This window comes from Cryptomeria japonica, chromosome 7, assembly GCF_030272615.1.
Source record: "Cryptomeria japonica chromosome 7, Sugi_1.0, whole genome shotgun sequence".
In the NCBI taxonomy this organism is placed as follows: domain Eukaryota; kingdom Viridiplantae; phylum Streptophyta; class Pinopsida; order Cupressales; family Cupressaceae; genus Cryptomeria; species Cryptomeria japonica.
Genome location: NC_081411.1, coordinates 291944345 through 291962365, shown reverse-complemented (window position 1 = coordinate 291962365; position 18021 = coordinate 291944345). Strand labels below are relative to the sequence as shown.

Below are 18021 nucleotides of genomic sequence, written 5' to 3'. Positions count from 1 at the left end.
CTGAATTCAATGAGTGCTTGCCCTTTTAATTTGGATATGTCTACATTTGGCAACACTATTGGTTTTGACAAATCTAATTTGAAACTATGCTTTTTCATTTTCTTTTCTTTAGTTTTCACCGGTTGAACTAATACAATGGCTTGGGAGGCTTGTTGACCCTCGGTAGGTTGCTCGATAGAGGCAACACTTTTGTCAATTTCTTGAACCTCTGATGTAGCCTTCGGTGAATCCTTGCTCAGGGTCTCAGTTGTAACATTTTCAGTGCTAGAAGGAGCTTGAGAAGTCTGTTCCCCAGTGCCCTGAGAAGTAGCTTCTCCTTCTGTAGACTTGTGACCCTTTTTTCCTTGTTCAGTATCCTGAGGGGCCTCAGTTGAAACAGGCTGAGTGACTGAAGGATAGGGCTGAACTTGTTCCAAAACTGACTCACTGGATACCAGTTTCGCATATGCATTCCCTTTTATCATTTCCTATTCTTGTGCCTCAATGTCCATGATATCCTCATCAATTTGTATAGTGTCAGCAGGGTCTTGCTTAGTGATATCAGGATCTTGCTCAGTGACATCAACTATTTCAACTTCAACTTGCTCACCATCATTCTTGATTCGAAAGATTTCCTATCATTTTTCCTTGGTCTCATTCTCTACATCCAAATAAAGGCCATTCATCAATTTCAAGACTCTTTGCTTGACTAGGAAGTTTGTCTGGTGGTTTTTTAGATGTTCATTGATCTCATCTACCGACATGTCTGAGAAGAGATGTACCAGACTTCTTTCTCTCATCTGTTTCTCTAAGTCCATAGCATACTTCCACCTGTTATCAATATGCAAATACAACTCTTTTGGAAGAGAATTAGATACTTCCAATGGGACCAATCGGAATTTCAGAAGTGTGCACATGACAGCTTCTTCTATTTGTCTCTTTTCATCATCATTTCTGGATTCATACTTAACATATCTAAATGATCCAAATCCACCATATTGTTTTAGATTTGCACAAAAATTATCAACACTATGTACATCTTCCTTTTTACTCTTGACAATCTGAAATTTACTTTTGTCTTCAGATTCAGTGTCACTGGACTCTTTAGTCAAAATGAGTCTCTGAGTAGATTTCTTATAAGTTTTTGTTACCTTTCGTGTGGCAACATTCTTTGGTTTCTTACTCGATGACGTCGTAGATGATCTTGTGTTTGGGCGCTTTACTGAAGGAGTTCGTGATACCTTTGATGTATCATGTTTCTTCCTTTTCAAAATTTTCCCTTTAGGCGACTCGGTGCTCAATGTAATAGCTGCCTCTTGGGCTTTAGATTCCTCCTCGGTGATGACTAGAGAGCCCTTGACAGGTGTGGAGGAAGAACCTTCTCCAAATTTCTTCGTTAATGCCTTGATCATTTTTGTTGCTTTCCTTGTAGCCTTTGGTACTACAATGTTCATCTTAACTTTCTCTTTAACTTCTTCATATGTACTGTATCTCAGCTCGGTAGCATGCCTTGGTAATGTAAGAAAAGCATCTATATGTTGTTGTGTGATGTCAAAATCAATCTCATAACCCATAGGTGGAAAAGATTGAGTTCTCGATTCCACAGCATTGACATAGCAATAGTCAGTGTCCACTTCAAAGCATATATCATCCTTGTATTTCTCTACTAACTTGGGTGGAATTCCATACCTGTTATGCATCTTTTCTTGAAACTTGCTAAAGTAATCATCCATAATATCATTGAAGTTATCACCTAGCCATTTGATGAAGTCATTGATTTGATGGGTGATTGGTCGGTGTAGCTCCCAAACTACATTACCGACTGATGGAAAGAATTTCTCAAAATAGAAAAACATGCATACCAAAAGTGATCCAAACTTCAGTGTGTTAGCCGAGTTGTTCTTCTTCGGCTTCCTTATGGTGTTTAGATTCTCAAACAGGTTTTTCAACAATACTTCACATAGATCAATTTTCATTCCTTTCTTCACAATTTTATATGCTAAATCGACTATTGTACAGGGTACACTATTTTCCCTTATCGATTGAAAGAAACCATAACCTATTACTCTAATGGCAAACTTCAACTCTGTACCTGTCACATTGTTCAATTTCAGTCCTCTGCAATCAGATTCAACTTCGGTTAAAGTGATCAATTCCTTTTGTGATATCATTTTCTGAGCTCAGGCATGATCAAAAATAGGGTAACCGATGATCAAGTGAATAATTTCCTTGGTGAGTTTGAATGGTTGCTCCTCTAACCACATGAAATCATCATGAACTTTGCTCAGAACAAACTTGACCCATTGGGGTTTGAAGACTCACGGGTAGGTTAGGGCTTCAGTCAATCCCTTGACTTTAATGTGTTCATACTTGCTATCTAATTTCCCATCGGTACACAATTCATCATATGTGTCCTTGATCTCAACATGACCTAGTTCCTCAACACGACACTTAATGAAGAATCTGACATCCTCAACTAGTAAAACCCTATCCAGAATGAGTGAGAATGCAGTTTTATCATCCTGTTCAGATGCTACTTTGGGAGTTAGAGAGTATTTTAGTAAGGGCTTTTCAATGTTCTTAACAACAACGAGCTTCTGGATCTTAGGTGCCATTTAAAATTTTGGATAATCACTTAACAAAAGATCCTTAGGGTTTGAAAACTTTTAAACGGCAGACGCTTTCCACTTAACAAATGTAAAACAGATATTCACAACTGATATGATCGGTAAACTAGCTTGACAATGCGTTGTAATTGTTGTAAATACCTTGAATTTTGCTTCGGAGGAGGTTTGATCGCCTTTGAATCGCTTTGATCTACTTTCTTGAAAACTTGGTAAGTGCAAAATGACCACGCAAAAGCTTTAAGTACACAATATACCTTATCGGGCTTCATGCAATTAGGTCAGAAAACATTAAATGGACTCGGTACCACTTCCTTTTTATGCTTTTACCGAGTAGCTAGACTTCCTGTATTTACCGAGTAGATAGGCTTCCAAAAGACTTGATAAAATTTCAAATTTCCTAATGCATCTTTAGTTATGCAGATTTTGAATTAAGTACATGATAAAATAGGAACTGTTAAGATTTAACCTTGAGAGAATACAGTCCCTTCATACCTTTACCGATTAATTTGGAATAGGTGCACCTAACTCAGTAGATAAGGTGCTTTCTTCATTTGACACAATTTCTTTCTTTTTCCAAATCATCTATAATTTGCCTTTTATTTCCTTAGTGTCTCCTCTAGGTTGATCTCTGCAATCTCTAGCCAAGTGTCCAACTTTGTGACAATGAAAACATGCCATACCAGGATTTCTCCATGATCTTCAGTTGTTCATTCCAAACCTTATAAAGCAGTTGGCACTTAGATGTCCATATCTTCCACAACATTCACACCATATCCTTGTATTGTAATCCCATGGTACTGCAGTATATTGTTAGTTAGGATCTGTGTGAGTTCGATAGCTTCTAGTATTTGCTCAGTGTGCAGACCACATATAGTTCTTTTGCTTAAACCAACACTTCTCGGTACTATGTCCATATCTATTGCAGTTTTTACAAAATCCTTTGAATTTTGCCTTCTGATAATTGCTAGCAGACTTTGTCCTACATTGGTTAGATGTGTGACCATATTTATTGCAATTGTGACAATAACCATTAGACCTAGTGACATTTGGTTGCTTACCTTTTCTGATTTGGCACATATTAGCAGTATGTCCTTGTTTTCCATAGTAGTTGCAAATAGGCTTCTTTCCTTTGATATTCTTCTTGTTTCCAACTTGCTTTGATGATTCTCCTCTCTCAGTAGTGTGGATTCCCTTTTCGGTAGAGTCTTTTCCTTTGTAACCGAGTCCTGCAACTTTGTTGGGTCTTTTTGTATTCAGTTGCTCATCCAACATCTTTGATGCTTCATAACTCTTTTTTAGTGTTTCTTTGGATTTCTTCTTTGTTTCAAGTTCATCGGTCAACCTTGATACTTCAAGTTTCAATGCTTGATTCTCATCATCTTTCAGATTTGCTTCATGATGTGCATAACCCAATTGATCTGACAGATTTTGTTGAATCCCATTCAACCTTGTGATTTCATCATTCTTTTTAGATACTAATGCTTCAAACTGTTGTTTTTCTCTTTCTAGATCTCTTACTTTATCCTTGGCTGTCCTCAATGCATCAAGATTTTCAGTCATCTGTGTGCTGAAATGTTCATGTTATCTTTTCATTGCTTTTAGTTGATCAGTCAGTGCTTTGTTCTTTTCCTTCAGTTCTTCAATCATTTCTTCAGTCTCTTCAAATATACTGTTCTCAGATGATGTTTCAATTTGTTCCACTAACTCTTGAGAGTCTTGTAAATCATCAGATAATCTTCTTCTAACTTTCAAATATTTTTGCATTTGTTTATGCATGTCAACAATCACTTGATTAGCATGATCCGATTCATTTTGAAGATTCACAATTCTCTGAGATTGTCTATAGCCTTCCATTCATAAGATCTTTCTCTTTAGGTTGTTAAACCCTTTTCCAATATTGAAACTCTAATACCAATTGTTAGGCCCAATATGGAAAGCTAATGTACTGAGAGGGGAGGGGTGAATCAGTACTTCAAATCTTTTCTTCAACAATAACTTTACTATTAAGCATAAACCAAAATTGTTGTAACATAACATAAAGCTAAAACAAATAAATAACAATCATACATGATTCACTCCATAACACATATATTTTGGTTACACAGAAACTCTTGGTTAGAGAGAAAAATTGCGGTGGGGATGGCACCCACAACTTCACTACTACAATAATAAAGGTTGCTCGGTTAGAGCTACATGTTTAGCTATTTCTGATAGCTTACCCTATTAGGAGTATCAGGATCGTTAGATCTACCTTACTAAAGGATTTTACAACACTTATTCTAAATGTTGCACTTGGTTAAAGGCTTTACAATTTATAGACTTTGTTAGAGTCTTTTACCCTATTAAAGGTTTCTCTTACAACTCAAAATATTACAATAAATTCTTTACAAATATCTGCAACTTTACATCTGAAATGTTATAGAAGATTCTATGTGCTCAAAATGAGATTACCTTGCTTATAACATACCTCAGTGATCCATAAAGTAACTTGATAAACCCTTCTGTTTACTTTGTTCCCTAACTATTCTCTAAAATCCTTCTTGATGACCTCTGTGTCTCTAACAGTCACAATACTTAGTGCTTCCTTATCTATTACACATGTCTTGCTTCATATACCTCTATATTTGATCCTTAATTCATGTTGTATAAATAGATCTCTTATGTCGGTGATCTGTTCATTGCTTCGATCTTACAAACATGATTTATCGAATGAATAACCATACAAAATATTTCATTGGATAGATGACCTCAAGATCATACAAAATCTTTAAGTGCAATTTCCAATGTGATAACGGTTCTTTGTTCCTCGATCTTGTAACACATTTCCCATGTGTGTCTAGGTTCAATGAATCTGGTAACACATTTCACTCGGTGTGTGTTAACTCGGTATATCATTTTTGCTGCTCGGTAGACATAGAGTGTTACTCAGTAGACAGCTCGGTGTATACTAGGCTCTGTGACTACTTTCTTCTATAACCGACTGCTCTATGCTTACCGACTGAATATTTCAGTAGTAGTAACCGACTAGAGTATATAGAATGACTTTGGACATAAAACTAATGGCAACTTAGTAAGTAGTAACAGCTTCATCTCTAGAAGAGAGAGCATTAGAAACATTGCTAATGATATCATCCTCTTGCACAAAAATACCCTCATGAGGGGGACACATTTTGAGAGAGGGACGAGCGTGATTCATCAATGCTTCATTTCTAGAAGAGATATCATTTAAGTGAATAGATGGTAAAGTATCATTAAGGTAATCTTAATGATATCATCCTCTTTCACTAAAATTTCCTCATGGGTAAACCAACTTTAGGAGAGGGATAAGCATGATTCATCAATGCTTCATCTTTAGAAGGGAGAGCATTGAGAAAAGTGCTAGTGTTATCATCTTTACATTGATCAACAATAGTGGGAGCTTCCTCATTGTAACATGACATGACATGTTAAGATAACTTAGGATATTGTAAAAAAAAATTCCTTATAATATAGAATGCACTAGTAATAATTGGTGATGATTTCTTAAAAAAAAGTTTATTAAGTGTTTTAGATGGACAACTAATTAAAAACTAAATTATTCCAATTCTTATCATATTATTACATATATTTATCTTACTATACTAGAATTAAAATATACTTATATAATCATATTTATTTTTAATTAGACTTCTAAATAATTTAAGTGTATGTTTTATTTATAATTGTTTGAAATATCTAAAAATGATGGAAATACACATCATAACTCAATACAACAATAAAAAATACATCTACAACAACTTATGAAATATTAAATATCCTTTATTCATTTGGAATTATAGATTTTAAAGGACATAATTCAAAACAAACCTTAATGACATACCTCTTATTTATTGTAGTAGTTGAACAAATGCATATACAATCATGATTACTAAAACAACTAACTCATAAGATATCAAAATCTTGGTTGTACATTTACATTAAATGTCACTATGGAGAAAATATATTTTAAAATAGAGTGCTACATAAATAAATTAAATTAAATTCCAATGACTGAATTTTTTTAAGAAAGTAACAATTAACATGAATAGACAACTAATAAATAAAACAAAGTATCAACAAATAAAATAAAAGATGGATGGGGTTGATCCCTCAATGTGACGGTTAAGTTGTGGCATTGTTAATGGTCTCACCAAGGAAATCCCCTTTGGTCTGATTGTGAACTGTAGTGGCATTAATGTCGGTTGATGGGTGTTAGAGCCTGTGCCAGGTTCCCTATTGGGTGCTCGTGGATCTTGGCTATTGTTGTTGCGTTAATTCTCAAGATGAGATCTCAGATCTTGACTATTTTTGTTGCGTTAATATCAGAGATGAGGTCCCAAATCTTGACTATTTTTGTTGAGTTGATGTTAGGGATGAGGTCCCTCACTAATTCATAACTCAAATCAAAAAATGTTCACCAACCAAAAGAAATAAATAAAAATAAAAAATTGATAAACAAATAACCCTCACCTATTTTCATTGCACAAGCCAATCAACATGGAATTAGAAAAGCTAAAATAACAAATACATAATACCCAAATTCAAAAGATTTAAGGTTCAGAAAAAACGAAGAAGACAGAGAAAAATCATAACCTCCCAACAAAAAAATTGAATCTGACCATAGCTCCAACGAAATCATCTGCTAAAATTAAAATCCCTCTCCCACTCGCGTATGCTGATTGACATATATCAATCTGATGTTCTGAAAGCATCTCGCCATTTGCTCCATCCTTCCTCACACAATCTGATGTTGTTCAGTGCATGTCACTCATCGACACTGGTAATTAATGTCCTCTATGAAATTTAATATTCGCCAATCCATTTACTCCTATTATTCTGCGCACCTTCACTTGGAAACTGTCTTCCTCCCATCATGCAAACTACACTTTATCCACAGATACTTTTGTGCTCCTCCATTACCACAACATCAACTGCCAAAACAACAACATCCAGCTACAAAAACACGAGTTACCCTATCACACACCAGTCAAATCCGTACACTCTGCAGAAATGGCAGGCTGAAGGAAGCCCTGAAAATTTTACAGGAAATGGAAAACATCCCGGCGGACCCTGCAACGTATGCTTCTCTTTTGCAGGCCTGCGGAGACATGAAAGCGCTTGAAGAAGGTAAGAAAGTACATACCCACATAATCTCAAATGTAATTGAACAGAGTGTTTTTTTAGAAACCAATTTAGTCACCATGTATGGAAAATGTGATAGTTTGTCCGGCGCTCGGGATGTCTTTGATCTGATTAAAGAGCCCAATGTATTTTCTTTGAATGCCATGATAAGAGGATATGCGGCTCAGGAAAATAATGAAGCAGTTGTGAAAATTTATGAAAAAATGAGGTCCAGAGGGGTTGAGGCTGACGGGTTTACCTTTATTATTGTTCTGAAGGCATGTGCAAAATTAGGAGATTTGGAACTAGGCAAGAAAGTTCATGAAGATGCAGCCACGCTTGGGTTGGAGGGTGATGTGTTTGTGGGGAATGCGATCAGTGCCATGTATACTAAATGTGGGAGTTTCGAAAATGCACGCCAAGTGTTTGACAAAATGCCTGAACGAGATGTGGTCTCCTGGAATGGGATGATAGCGAGTTATGGCCGTCAAAATCGTTTTGGTGATGCTTTGATCCTGGTTAGGCAGATGGTAGCCGAAGGGTTAAGGCCTAATTCAACGACAATGGTGAGCGTGCTTCCTTTGCTGGCTCAGGTGGGAGCGCTTAGGGGTGGGAAAGAAGCCCATGGATTTGTCATTAGGAATGAGTTTGAGGGGGATGGGCTTGTGCGAAATGGACTAGTTAGCATGTATGCAAAATGTGGAAGCTTAGAGAATGCATGCATTGTGTTTGACAAAATGCCTCAGAGAGATGTAGCTTCATGGAATGCTATGATTGCTGGTTACGCACAAAATGGACGCTTTGATGAAGCCTTGGGGATTTTCAAAGAGATGGTGCAGGTTGGTGTAAATGCTAATATGCTAACCATTGCAAGCATTCTTCCAGCATGTTCTTGTTTATCAGCTCTGTATTGGGGTAGGGAAATACATGCATATGCAGTTAGGAGAAGTATTGAATTTAATGTTATTGTGGCAAGTGCTCTTATGGACATGTATGCCAACTGCAGGAGAGTGGAAGATGCAATTCAAGTTTTTAGGAAGATGCCTCAAAAGGATGTTGTAGCATGGAATGTGATGATTGCAGGGTATGTTCAAAATCAATATTTTAGTAACGTATTGAAGCTTTTTTATGAAATGCTACAAGAAGATATTCGGCCTGATAGTTTCACCATTGTAAGTGTTCTCTCAGCATGTGCTCACTTGGTAGCACTACGACATGGCAAAGAAATCCATGATTACACAATCAGACATGAGTTTGAGTCGAATACAATTGTAGGGAGTGCCATTGTAGACATGTATGCCAAATGTGGAAGCGTGGAGGATGCATGGAAATGGTTTATGAAGTTACCTCAAAAGGATTTGATCTCATGGAATGCAATGATTATAGGTTATGGTATGCATGGGCATGGCAAGCAAGCCCTTACACTTTTCCACCAAATGCAAAATGATGGCATGGAGCCAGACGAAGTCACCTTTACTGCCATTCTATCGGCATGCAGCCATGCAGGCCTAGTAGATGAAGGTCGCCAATACTTCAATCAAATTAGTCACAAATATTGCATGACTCCCACCATAGAGCACTATTCCTGCATGGCTGACCTCCTTGCCCGTGCTGGGCACTTAGATGAAGCACATAATTTTATAAAAAATATGCCATTAGAGCCTAATCGTACTATATGGGGTACATTGTTAGGTGCTTGTAGAAATTATCGCAATGTAGAGCTAGGGGAACAGGTTGCAGAGCGACTTTTTGAGATCGAGCCAGAAAATGAAGGAAATTATGTTCTCCTATCAAACATTTATGCTGCAGCAGGCAGATGGGATGGTGTTCAAAGGGTGAGAAAAATGATGAAAGAGAAGGGCATTAGAAAGAACCCTGGATGTAGTTGGATTGAGTTCCAAAACAAGGTGCATGTGTTTCTTTCAGGAGACAAGCGTCACCCTCAAACTGAGAAAATTTATGCAGCATTAGATAACTTAACCGAACAGATGAAGAGGTTAGGATATGTGCCGGACACAAGTTTTGTACTGTATGATGTTGAAGAATTGGAAAAGGAGCGTGCCATTTGTAGCCATAGTGAAAGGCTTGCCATTGTATTTGGCCTTATCAATACATGTAATGGGACACCTATTCGTGTTACCAAGAACCTTCGTGTTTGTGGTGATTGCCACATTGCCACCAAGTTTATGTCCAAGATTGCCAAGCGGGAAATTATTGTCAGGGACACTAACCGTTTTCATCATTTCAAGGACGGATTGTGCTCATGTGGGGATTATTGGTGATGTTATTTCAATCAAGCAACAAGGTCATACATTTTTGCTGTTGGTGTTTCTTTATTTCTATCTCACTAAACGAAAAAAAAATATATTGGGAATAGTTCATTTATTATTGATATTTGTTATTCATAACAGATCATGTTTTACCAAAGAGCTAACAAATTCTAGAATTTGTTTCTTGAAGGAACTGAAGGTGATAACTTTAGATTCCAAGGCGATGGAAAATATCAAGTGCCATCTAGTATCATTTCGAGTATGGGAATTAAATCTATAGTGTGTCTCTCTTTGATGTAAATTTGCATTCTAGAGTTGGCCATGTTTTCCATGCAATTATGAACCTATCAATCCTGACAATCTCAGTGCCTCAGTGGTCTTGGATCTGCAGTGCCATTTTTGTTTCAAGGGGCTCAGAGATGGAAAATGATAATAGTTCTCACCTTTCTTTCACTGTTGATAATTTGAGGAATTTGTTGAAGAGGAAATAAAGTACAAGCTTGTCATGTTGTTAAAGGAAAATGCAATTTTTGAAAATACAACCTAAAAGTCCTGTTTTACAGGGTTTTGTTTCAAAATGATTGATATGTTGCTACATGGCCCTTTGCCAAAGGTGGATATAATACCTTTACTTGACTGTTGATAGCTTGAGGAATCCTTTTGAAGAAGAAATGAAGTTCAAGCTTGTGCTGCTGCCAAAGGAAAATGGTATTTTGCCAATTTGTCTTCAACGATGGGGTTGCAATCTGAAACCTTATTCGCCATACAGGATCTTTCTTCAAAAGACATTGATATGTTGCTTTATCCTCGACCAAAGATGGAAATAATTAGGAATTGGATGCTAGCTAGCTGGAAGTTGCATGATTCTGTTTGCGACATAATGCTGACAGGGCAATATTTCTTATTACTATTACCAGATTCAGGGGAATCAGAGAGGAAACTTTGGAAATTGGAGAGAGTTCTCCCCCTTCTTTCACTGTTGGTAATTTGAGGTATTTATTGAAAAAGTAAATGCGTGCAAGATTGCATGTTGGCAAAAAATGCAATATTTGCAGAATTACATTGGCGTCAACTATTATGTTACAAATTCAAACATTTGTGAGTCATGTAGGCTCTTTTGTGTCAAAAAGCATTGATATTTTACCCTATGGATACCTGGCCAAAGGTATAAATAATTAGAATTTGAATGCTAGATAGCTGAAAGTTGCATGATTCTGTTTCCACCTGATACAAGAAGAGGATATTTCTCGTTAATATTTGTTTATTAAATGCACAAATATGGAATGCTTGAAGGGTGCCCTGGTTTATGGGTTAGATTCCTACAATTACCGATTGAGTCTTTGATGCAAAAAGTTTTTGTTCAGACAGGCACGTATTGCAGTCATCTCATCAAACAGCCACTTACACTAATTTAGGCTATGTCAAGATTTGGTGTCAATTGAGACAATGCTTAAGAGCTTCAACCTATCTTAAGCTTGATCATACATGGAAGCAGTGACTGGATTATGTAAATTCCACAGGGATAACTGTGGGACAATCAGCTCTAAGTTGTATCCATCCTAGTTGACAAACTGTACTCTCAAGAGAAATGGGTAGATGAAATATCCAGCAAAACCATCATAAACAGACTTGCTGCTGAGAAAACTTCTTCAAGTCTCAGTTACATATTTATCTGACCAAGGCAGAAGCCCAATCTAAAACTTAACCCCAAACAACCCCAAACATGACCAATAAATTGTGGAGAAAGGTTTTCGCCCATTGGCAGGGTTAGGCTTCAAAAGAAGAACTTCTTTGAATACCTAGCAATTATCTAGTGTCATTATGTGTATTTCGTTTATTCCTTTGTATGGAGGTTTATATTTTGATATAGATAGCAATATCGTCATGCCTTACTACATTTCACGAAATGTTTTAACTTTTGATTTACCATCATTAAGTAAATATTCGGATGGAGATTTATTAATAAGTTAAATTGGTGATGGTGTTAATGACTTTACTCTTGTTGTATTGAAGTCTTACCTTGTTTCCATGGATGTTCTCACTTCAATTGATCATTGAAGTAAGACTCTGTTTTTCTATATATCAGGAGGTTTTATCAGAATCCTGAAAATGTATTGGAACTGTGAGCTTTTAGAGCTTTTTATCAGAAGTCTTGAAGATATATTGCAACTCTGAGCTTTGAGAGCTTTAATTATTCGATATGCCAAGGGAATGGTCCTTAAATTATTCTTCCACGGAAAATAAACTATTTGAGCTTTTCTTGCAAAACTTGTGTTTTTCTTATAAAGACAACTAGTAGACTACTTTTCATTAAGAAAGAAAGAAATCTATTATAATTATGGTCCACTTGAACAATTAGATAGAGGTGATCTGCAGTTGTTTGTTATAGATTTGCTCGATATTGTAATCTTTTATCAATCGCGAAAGTAGTGAGATCATCTAAATGGAATGAGTTCTAGTAAAAATTGTTGTTGGTTCGAAATGGTGGAAATGTCTAACAAATGTTTGGTAAAACTATTGTTGCTTCAGATTGATAGTAGAGTATTTATCAAAACAGTTCAATTAGTTGTGCACAATTGGTGAGAATAATGGTATGTGATATAGAAGTCATCTATCAAGGTTCAGACCCCCAGAGGTGCGTTCGGGTCAGGTTCAAGCCCTACATAAATTTGATGGACTAGGTGTATGCCAAAGGCAACTTTTGGTTTAGATGTATGTTTACTCAAATTGTTGTAATCTACTATATAAAAGAAGAGATGCTGACATCTATCTATATCGACTTGTTTTCAAGAAAAAAACACTGTAATTATGATTAAAGTATACCGTAAATAAAACTGAACTGTAATTTGATACAGAATTGCTTGATATGATAAATATCTATTGAACACAGTGACCTAAACAAGAAGGTTTGAACTAAGCATCTAATTGATTGAAGAAATATACTGATTTGTTCAAATGAGTTATATGAAGTTCAATAAAGAAAAGGTTCAACTATACATGTAAACAATTATACATCGAATTTCAGGCACTCGTCTTTGTAATTGCATGCGTAATCGTATGGGAACTACAACTAATTTCCTTTGGATGTGACATTAAAGACTTGTAATTAAATAGTGCTGTTAATTTATATTGGTTGATAACAGAAATAAGTTTTAAGTGGGCTGATACATTCCACCGGTTAATTTGATATGTATGGCTCACATATATGTGTATGTAATGTTGGAATAAATAATTTATAGATTAATTATTCATTTAATTGCATTAATTCACTAAATAATTTGTCTTAATTAATAATTAATTATTGACATTTATTATTTAGTTAATTAATTATGAATAATTAATTAATATTTGTCTCTGTGCATGATGCAAACTAGGAAAAGCAAACTATGTTTAGATTTCGAGAGTTTCATGCATTTAATTAGTCTATTATATTTTTTTTGCATACATGACTAATTAATGCATTTTATTTCCACTCTCAGTCTATCTTGTAAACTCCACCATTTAGGGTTTCTATCTTTAGAGTTAGATTTCTTTATAAGGATGTCATATCCTTTATTGTAACTCAAGCAATTTCAAAGCAATTCAATCAATTTCATTGTTATTGTCTTCAATTATTTTGCTGTTCAATTCTCTCTTTATGTGTGATAGGTATTCTTGTAGAAGATAGCTGGGCTTGTGGGATTCACATTTCACGAATTCTAACATAGTATCAGAGCTCCAAATTTGAATATAATTGTTTTTTTTTTTTGGAGATTATTTGCATGCACAACAAATTGTTCATCTTGCGTTAATTTGGAGTGCACAATCAGTTCCAGAAGGCTCAAGAAAGTCAGTATCACCTTTTGTTTCGCTGAAATCGGATACACGACGTCCATTTTGCAAGGGTTCGAAGTTTGAGGGTTTTCTCTGTTCCAAAGGGTATTTGAAAATTCGAAGTGTTTTGGACCCAAATGGGCCTCACTATTGGTTTTAGAAGATCTTTCAGATGAATTTTGATATATAATTCGCCTAATTTCAATGTCAGGGGCATCTGGGGCAAAATTCTCCCTATTTAGGTTGTACAGGTAAATAATTTCGTCAAAAAAAAAAAAAAAATTGGTTTTTAAGAATGTCGACAGTCTACAAGCCGCCAGTGGCCTCACAGAGTCACCATGGCCCCACCGCCAAGCGGCCCCTCACCGCTCACGACTATGGTAACAACCAGCCGCCCACAGTTCCAGCAAACCACTAGTGGCTCAACAAACCGCTTCGCCGCCACCCAGCCAGCAACATACCACTCTACCACTCCTCAACTTGTTGTGCCACCTTCGTCGGTCGCTCCGCCAAGGAGACACCGCCCAACCACTAGGGGGGTGGTAAAAAAATTCCAAGGCCTATTAGATAGGGGGTTGGTTTTTTCGCTCTAACTTGAACAAACAGAGACGTTTTTTGACAAACCATATATCGTTGGAAAGCTCTTTCCGAGACGGATTCATTTCTGGAGGTTTTTTTTTTTTTTTTTTCATCATTTAGTAGGCTTTTTCACCAATTGAAATCAGAAGTTGTTGTTTGCACTCCCGAGGGCATATCTTGTGCATCTAGACTCCGTTTTTCGCAAAAAAAATATCGCTAGAAAGCTGATTCAAAGCTCTATCTAGATATCAGGTCCTTAGTTACAAGTTTTTTTACCAGATTTATGTTTCTTCCTTCCGAAGTCAACAGTGCATGTTCTAGTCCTATTCTGCCTTCCTGTAATTCAAGCTTCGCAATACTTGTTCTCAAACATATTAAGTTGTAATTTTTGGGGTCTATTACTATATTTTTCTTGTCTCAAATATGTACTTTTTCTAGCATCATGGAGAAAATAAACATGCCTCTTCTTACCACTTCTAATTTTCTCGAGTGGAAGTCTCACATTGAGATCACTCTTAAGAAGTTGGGGTTGTATCGAGTCACCAAGGGTGTAGAACTTGAACCTACAGGTGCTGTAGAAAAGAGGAAATGGTTCAATAGATGTGATGAGGCCTTTGGCACTCTTTGCATGAGTATCTCTCTTGATCTCTTGTTTCATGTTGAGTCTTGCAATACACTGTAGGAAGTTTGGGCACAACTTGAGCTTCTATTTGGTAAGCAGGACACACTCAGGAGTTATCAGTTAGAGAATGAGGTGATATGTCTTAATCCTTTTGATTTTGACACGATCTAGGACCTTTTCATAAGCTTAAGTCCTTGAGGCTTCAACTAAATCAGTTAGGTATTGAGAAGAAAGATGACCAGTTGATCCTTTTTATTCTTGCAAAGCTTGGTCCGAATTATTCTATCTTTATTTCTACCTTCCATGCTACAAAGGATGCTATGGGCTCCAACTACAAAATGCCTTCTCTTGATTAGTTTGCCATTCAACTCATGCGAGAACAATCCAAGTTGATTTAGATGGGTACATTGAAGCCTTCAAAATCTTTAGTGCTTGTTACTACTCCACCTCAGACGGACACACAGGCTTCGTCTAGTAAAGGAAAGAAACAAAATCCAAAGACCACAAGGAAAGGAAATGATTTCAGTTCACTAAACACCTCTGGTTCACCTTCTCCTAAGGGAGAATCATCGAAAAAAGAAAAAGCTATTTGTGCTTATTGTAATAAGTCATGGCATGATGAGTCACAATGCCATCAGATGAAGTTTGATAGATATGAGAAACAGATTTCAGATTTGACTACTCTTCTTGCAAAGAACAATATATTCATTCTTCTTCTGATAGGTCTTCTTCTTCTTCTTCATTCCAAACACATGGACAACCTAATGGAAAGGGTCATGCATTATGTGCAACCACTAGTACACCCTCTTCTTGATGGCCACTAGATTCAGGTGCTTCACACCATATGGCATCTTCTCATGATATTTTTTCATCTTTTCAAGCTTCTCCTACACCACACATCTTGATGGGAAACAACACTATTATGACAGTATGTGGGAAGGGTTCTATCGACATTGATGATGGTACTTTCAGTGATGTACTTTGTGTACCATCTTTGTCTACTAACCTTCTCTTTATTTATCCGATTGCTCATAGTAGGATAGGGAAGACAATTGAGTTCACATGAGTTTCAGTTCACATCAGAGACAATGAAACTTGAGATATTGTTGCCATAGGGATAGTTGATAATTCTTCCCGCTTGTACTCCTTTTCTTGTTTTGGTCCACCTTCTCCATTGTCTAAGAATCGCTCTTTTTTTTTTCAAGAGAGCATGTTGAGGTGAAGTCAGGTCACTTGAACTTATGTGTTGTTCTTGAGACCAGTGTTGTGACTTCTACACCTCCACCTCCTATTGAGTTTGCATCTTTTTAGCGAGATTCCTCTTCAACACCGCTTGACATTGTAGCTTCATGCATTGAGCCCACTACTGTTTTTGTTGAGGTCATATTAGAGGATGTTCATTCCCTCTCAGATGATAGATTCAACACGTCTATTATCCCACTATCATTGGAGCTTCCTTTATAGGATCATCATGCATTCTCCTTTGATCAACAGCCAAGCCTTCCAGTTTTGCCTTACATACAGGTTTTTCCTCTTCTTTGTCTGTTGACTATGTTTTGACTGTGTTTCCTCCACCTTGGAGCCACATCAATTTGATCATCGACGCAAGGGTTCTATCATTCTGGGGGGGCTTTGGAGCCTCGATCCTCTCTCATTGGGGGTTGGTTGTACATATGTTCTTGAGAGAGTCTCTTGAGACATTGGTTTTGTACTTTCTTTTTGTTTCTCTTTTGAAGAAGAGTTTTGTTCCCACTAGGTTTTCTCCTTTGCTCCATTTCTGAGAAACTTGCATGTTTGTTCATGGGTACCTCATCAAGCTTTATGTCGAGACCCATCTTGCATTCATCTTTGCATGCTTTTTTCCTACATCTTTTTTGCCTTTCTCCCTAGTTGTGCATTCATGGGGGTGTTAGAATACATAATTTATATATTAATTATTCACTTAATTGCATTAATTCACTAAATAATATGTCTTAATTAGTAATTAATTATTCGTATTTATTATTTAGTTAATTAATCAATTACGAATAATTAATTAATATTTATCTCCATGCATAATGCAAACTAGGAAAAGAAAACTATGTTTAGATTTCAAGAGTTTCATGCATTTAATTAGTCTATTATGCTTTTTGTGCATACATGACTAATTCATGCATTCTATTTTTCACTCTCAGTCTATTTTGTAAAATCCACCATTTAGGGTTTCTATCTTTAGAGTTAGACTTCTTTATATGGATGTCATATCCTTCATTGTAACTCAAGTAATTTCAAAGCAATTCAATCAATTTCATTGTTATTGTCTTCAATTATTTTGTTGTTCAATTCTCTTTTTATGTGTAACATGTATTCTTGCAAAAGATAACTGGGCTTATAGGATTCGCATTTCACGAATTTTAACATGTAATACATAGTTTACCTAGATATTCTATAGCTTATTCACCAACACTAACATTGAAGTAAAATAAAAAAATTCAGATGATTGTTTATACATGTTTAACTTTTTTTAATTAGATGTGTATCATTTAAATTATGATTAATCTAATCTATTAATTTATATCTTGATTTTATTTTAGTTTTTTTAGTCTATATCAAATGTGAATGAGGTGGTATCTTTGTCAATATGTTATAATTAAACACCTAATCATTCTAAGTGATTTTCATTCATAAGATGACTCTTAGAGAAATCACAAAGAGTTAAGGTAATTGAATTAATAGTTTAAAGAACTTTTGTAGTGATTTAGATGTTAATGTCAATTATATTATGATTATGTGTACATACATTCTTACATTCTTGTCATATTTTATAGGAAGTTGTAGTTGGTTCATCCATGATAATTCCTTGTCAAACAATGGAAGAAGCATCACTTGTTGCATATGCTTTTTTATATAGTAGATATAAGTTTAGATGCAAGTAGATATATGTTTATTTTATGCTTCTTTATTAAAATTATATATTAATTTATATCAATTTTATTTTGCCTATTATACTCTA

At 35.8% G+C, this 18021-nt stretch overlaps 1 protein-coding gene across 2 annotated transcripts; it reads left to right on the top strand.

The window, feature by feature from the left end:
- Positions 1-7181: 7181 nt before the first annotated feature.
- LOC131037087 (pentatricopeptide repeat-containing protein DOT4, chloroplastic) lies at positions 7182-11884 on the top strand. 2 transcript variants are annotated; one of them, XM_057969125.2, is made up of 3 exons: positions 7182-7751; positions 7846-10050; positions 10206-11884. In XM_057969125.2, the coding sequence occupies exon 2, from the start codon at positions 7910-7912 to the stop codon at positions 10025-10027; it is 2118 nt and encodes a 705-aa protein (XP_057825108.2). In that variant the 5' UTR covers positions 7182-7751; positions 7846-7909; the 3' UTR covers positions 10028-10050; positions 10206-11884. The 2 variants fall into 2 exon arrangements, with proteins under 2 accessions (XP_057825108.2, XP_057825107.2); XM_057969124.2 differs by having other exon boundaries at positions 7182-10050.
- Positions 11885-18021: the final 6137 nt, after the last annotated feature.

Bases quoted from the DNA above. Each gene is read 5' to 3' on its own strand.
- LOC131037087 (XM_057969124.2), top strand. From the start codon at position 7,412: ATGTCCTCTATGAAATTTAATATTCGCCAATCCATTTACTCCTATTAT.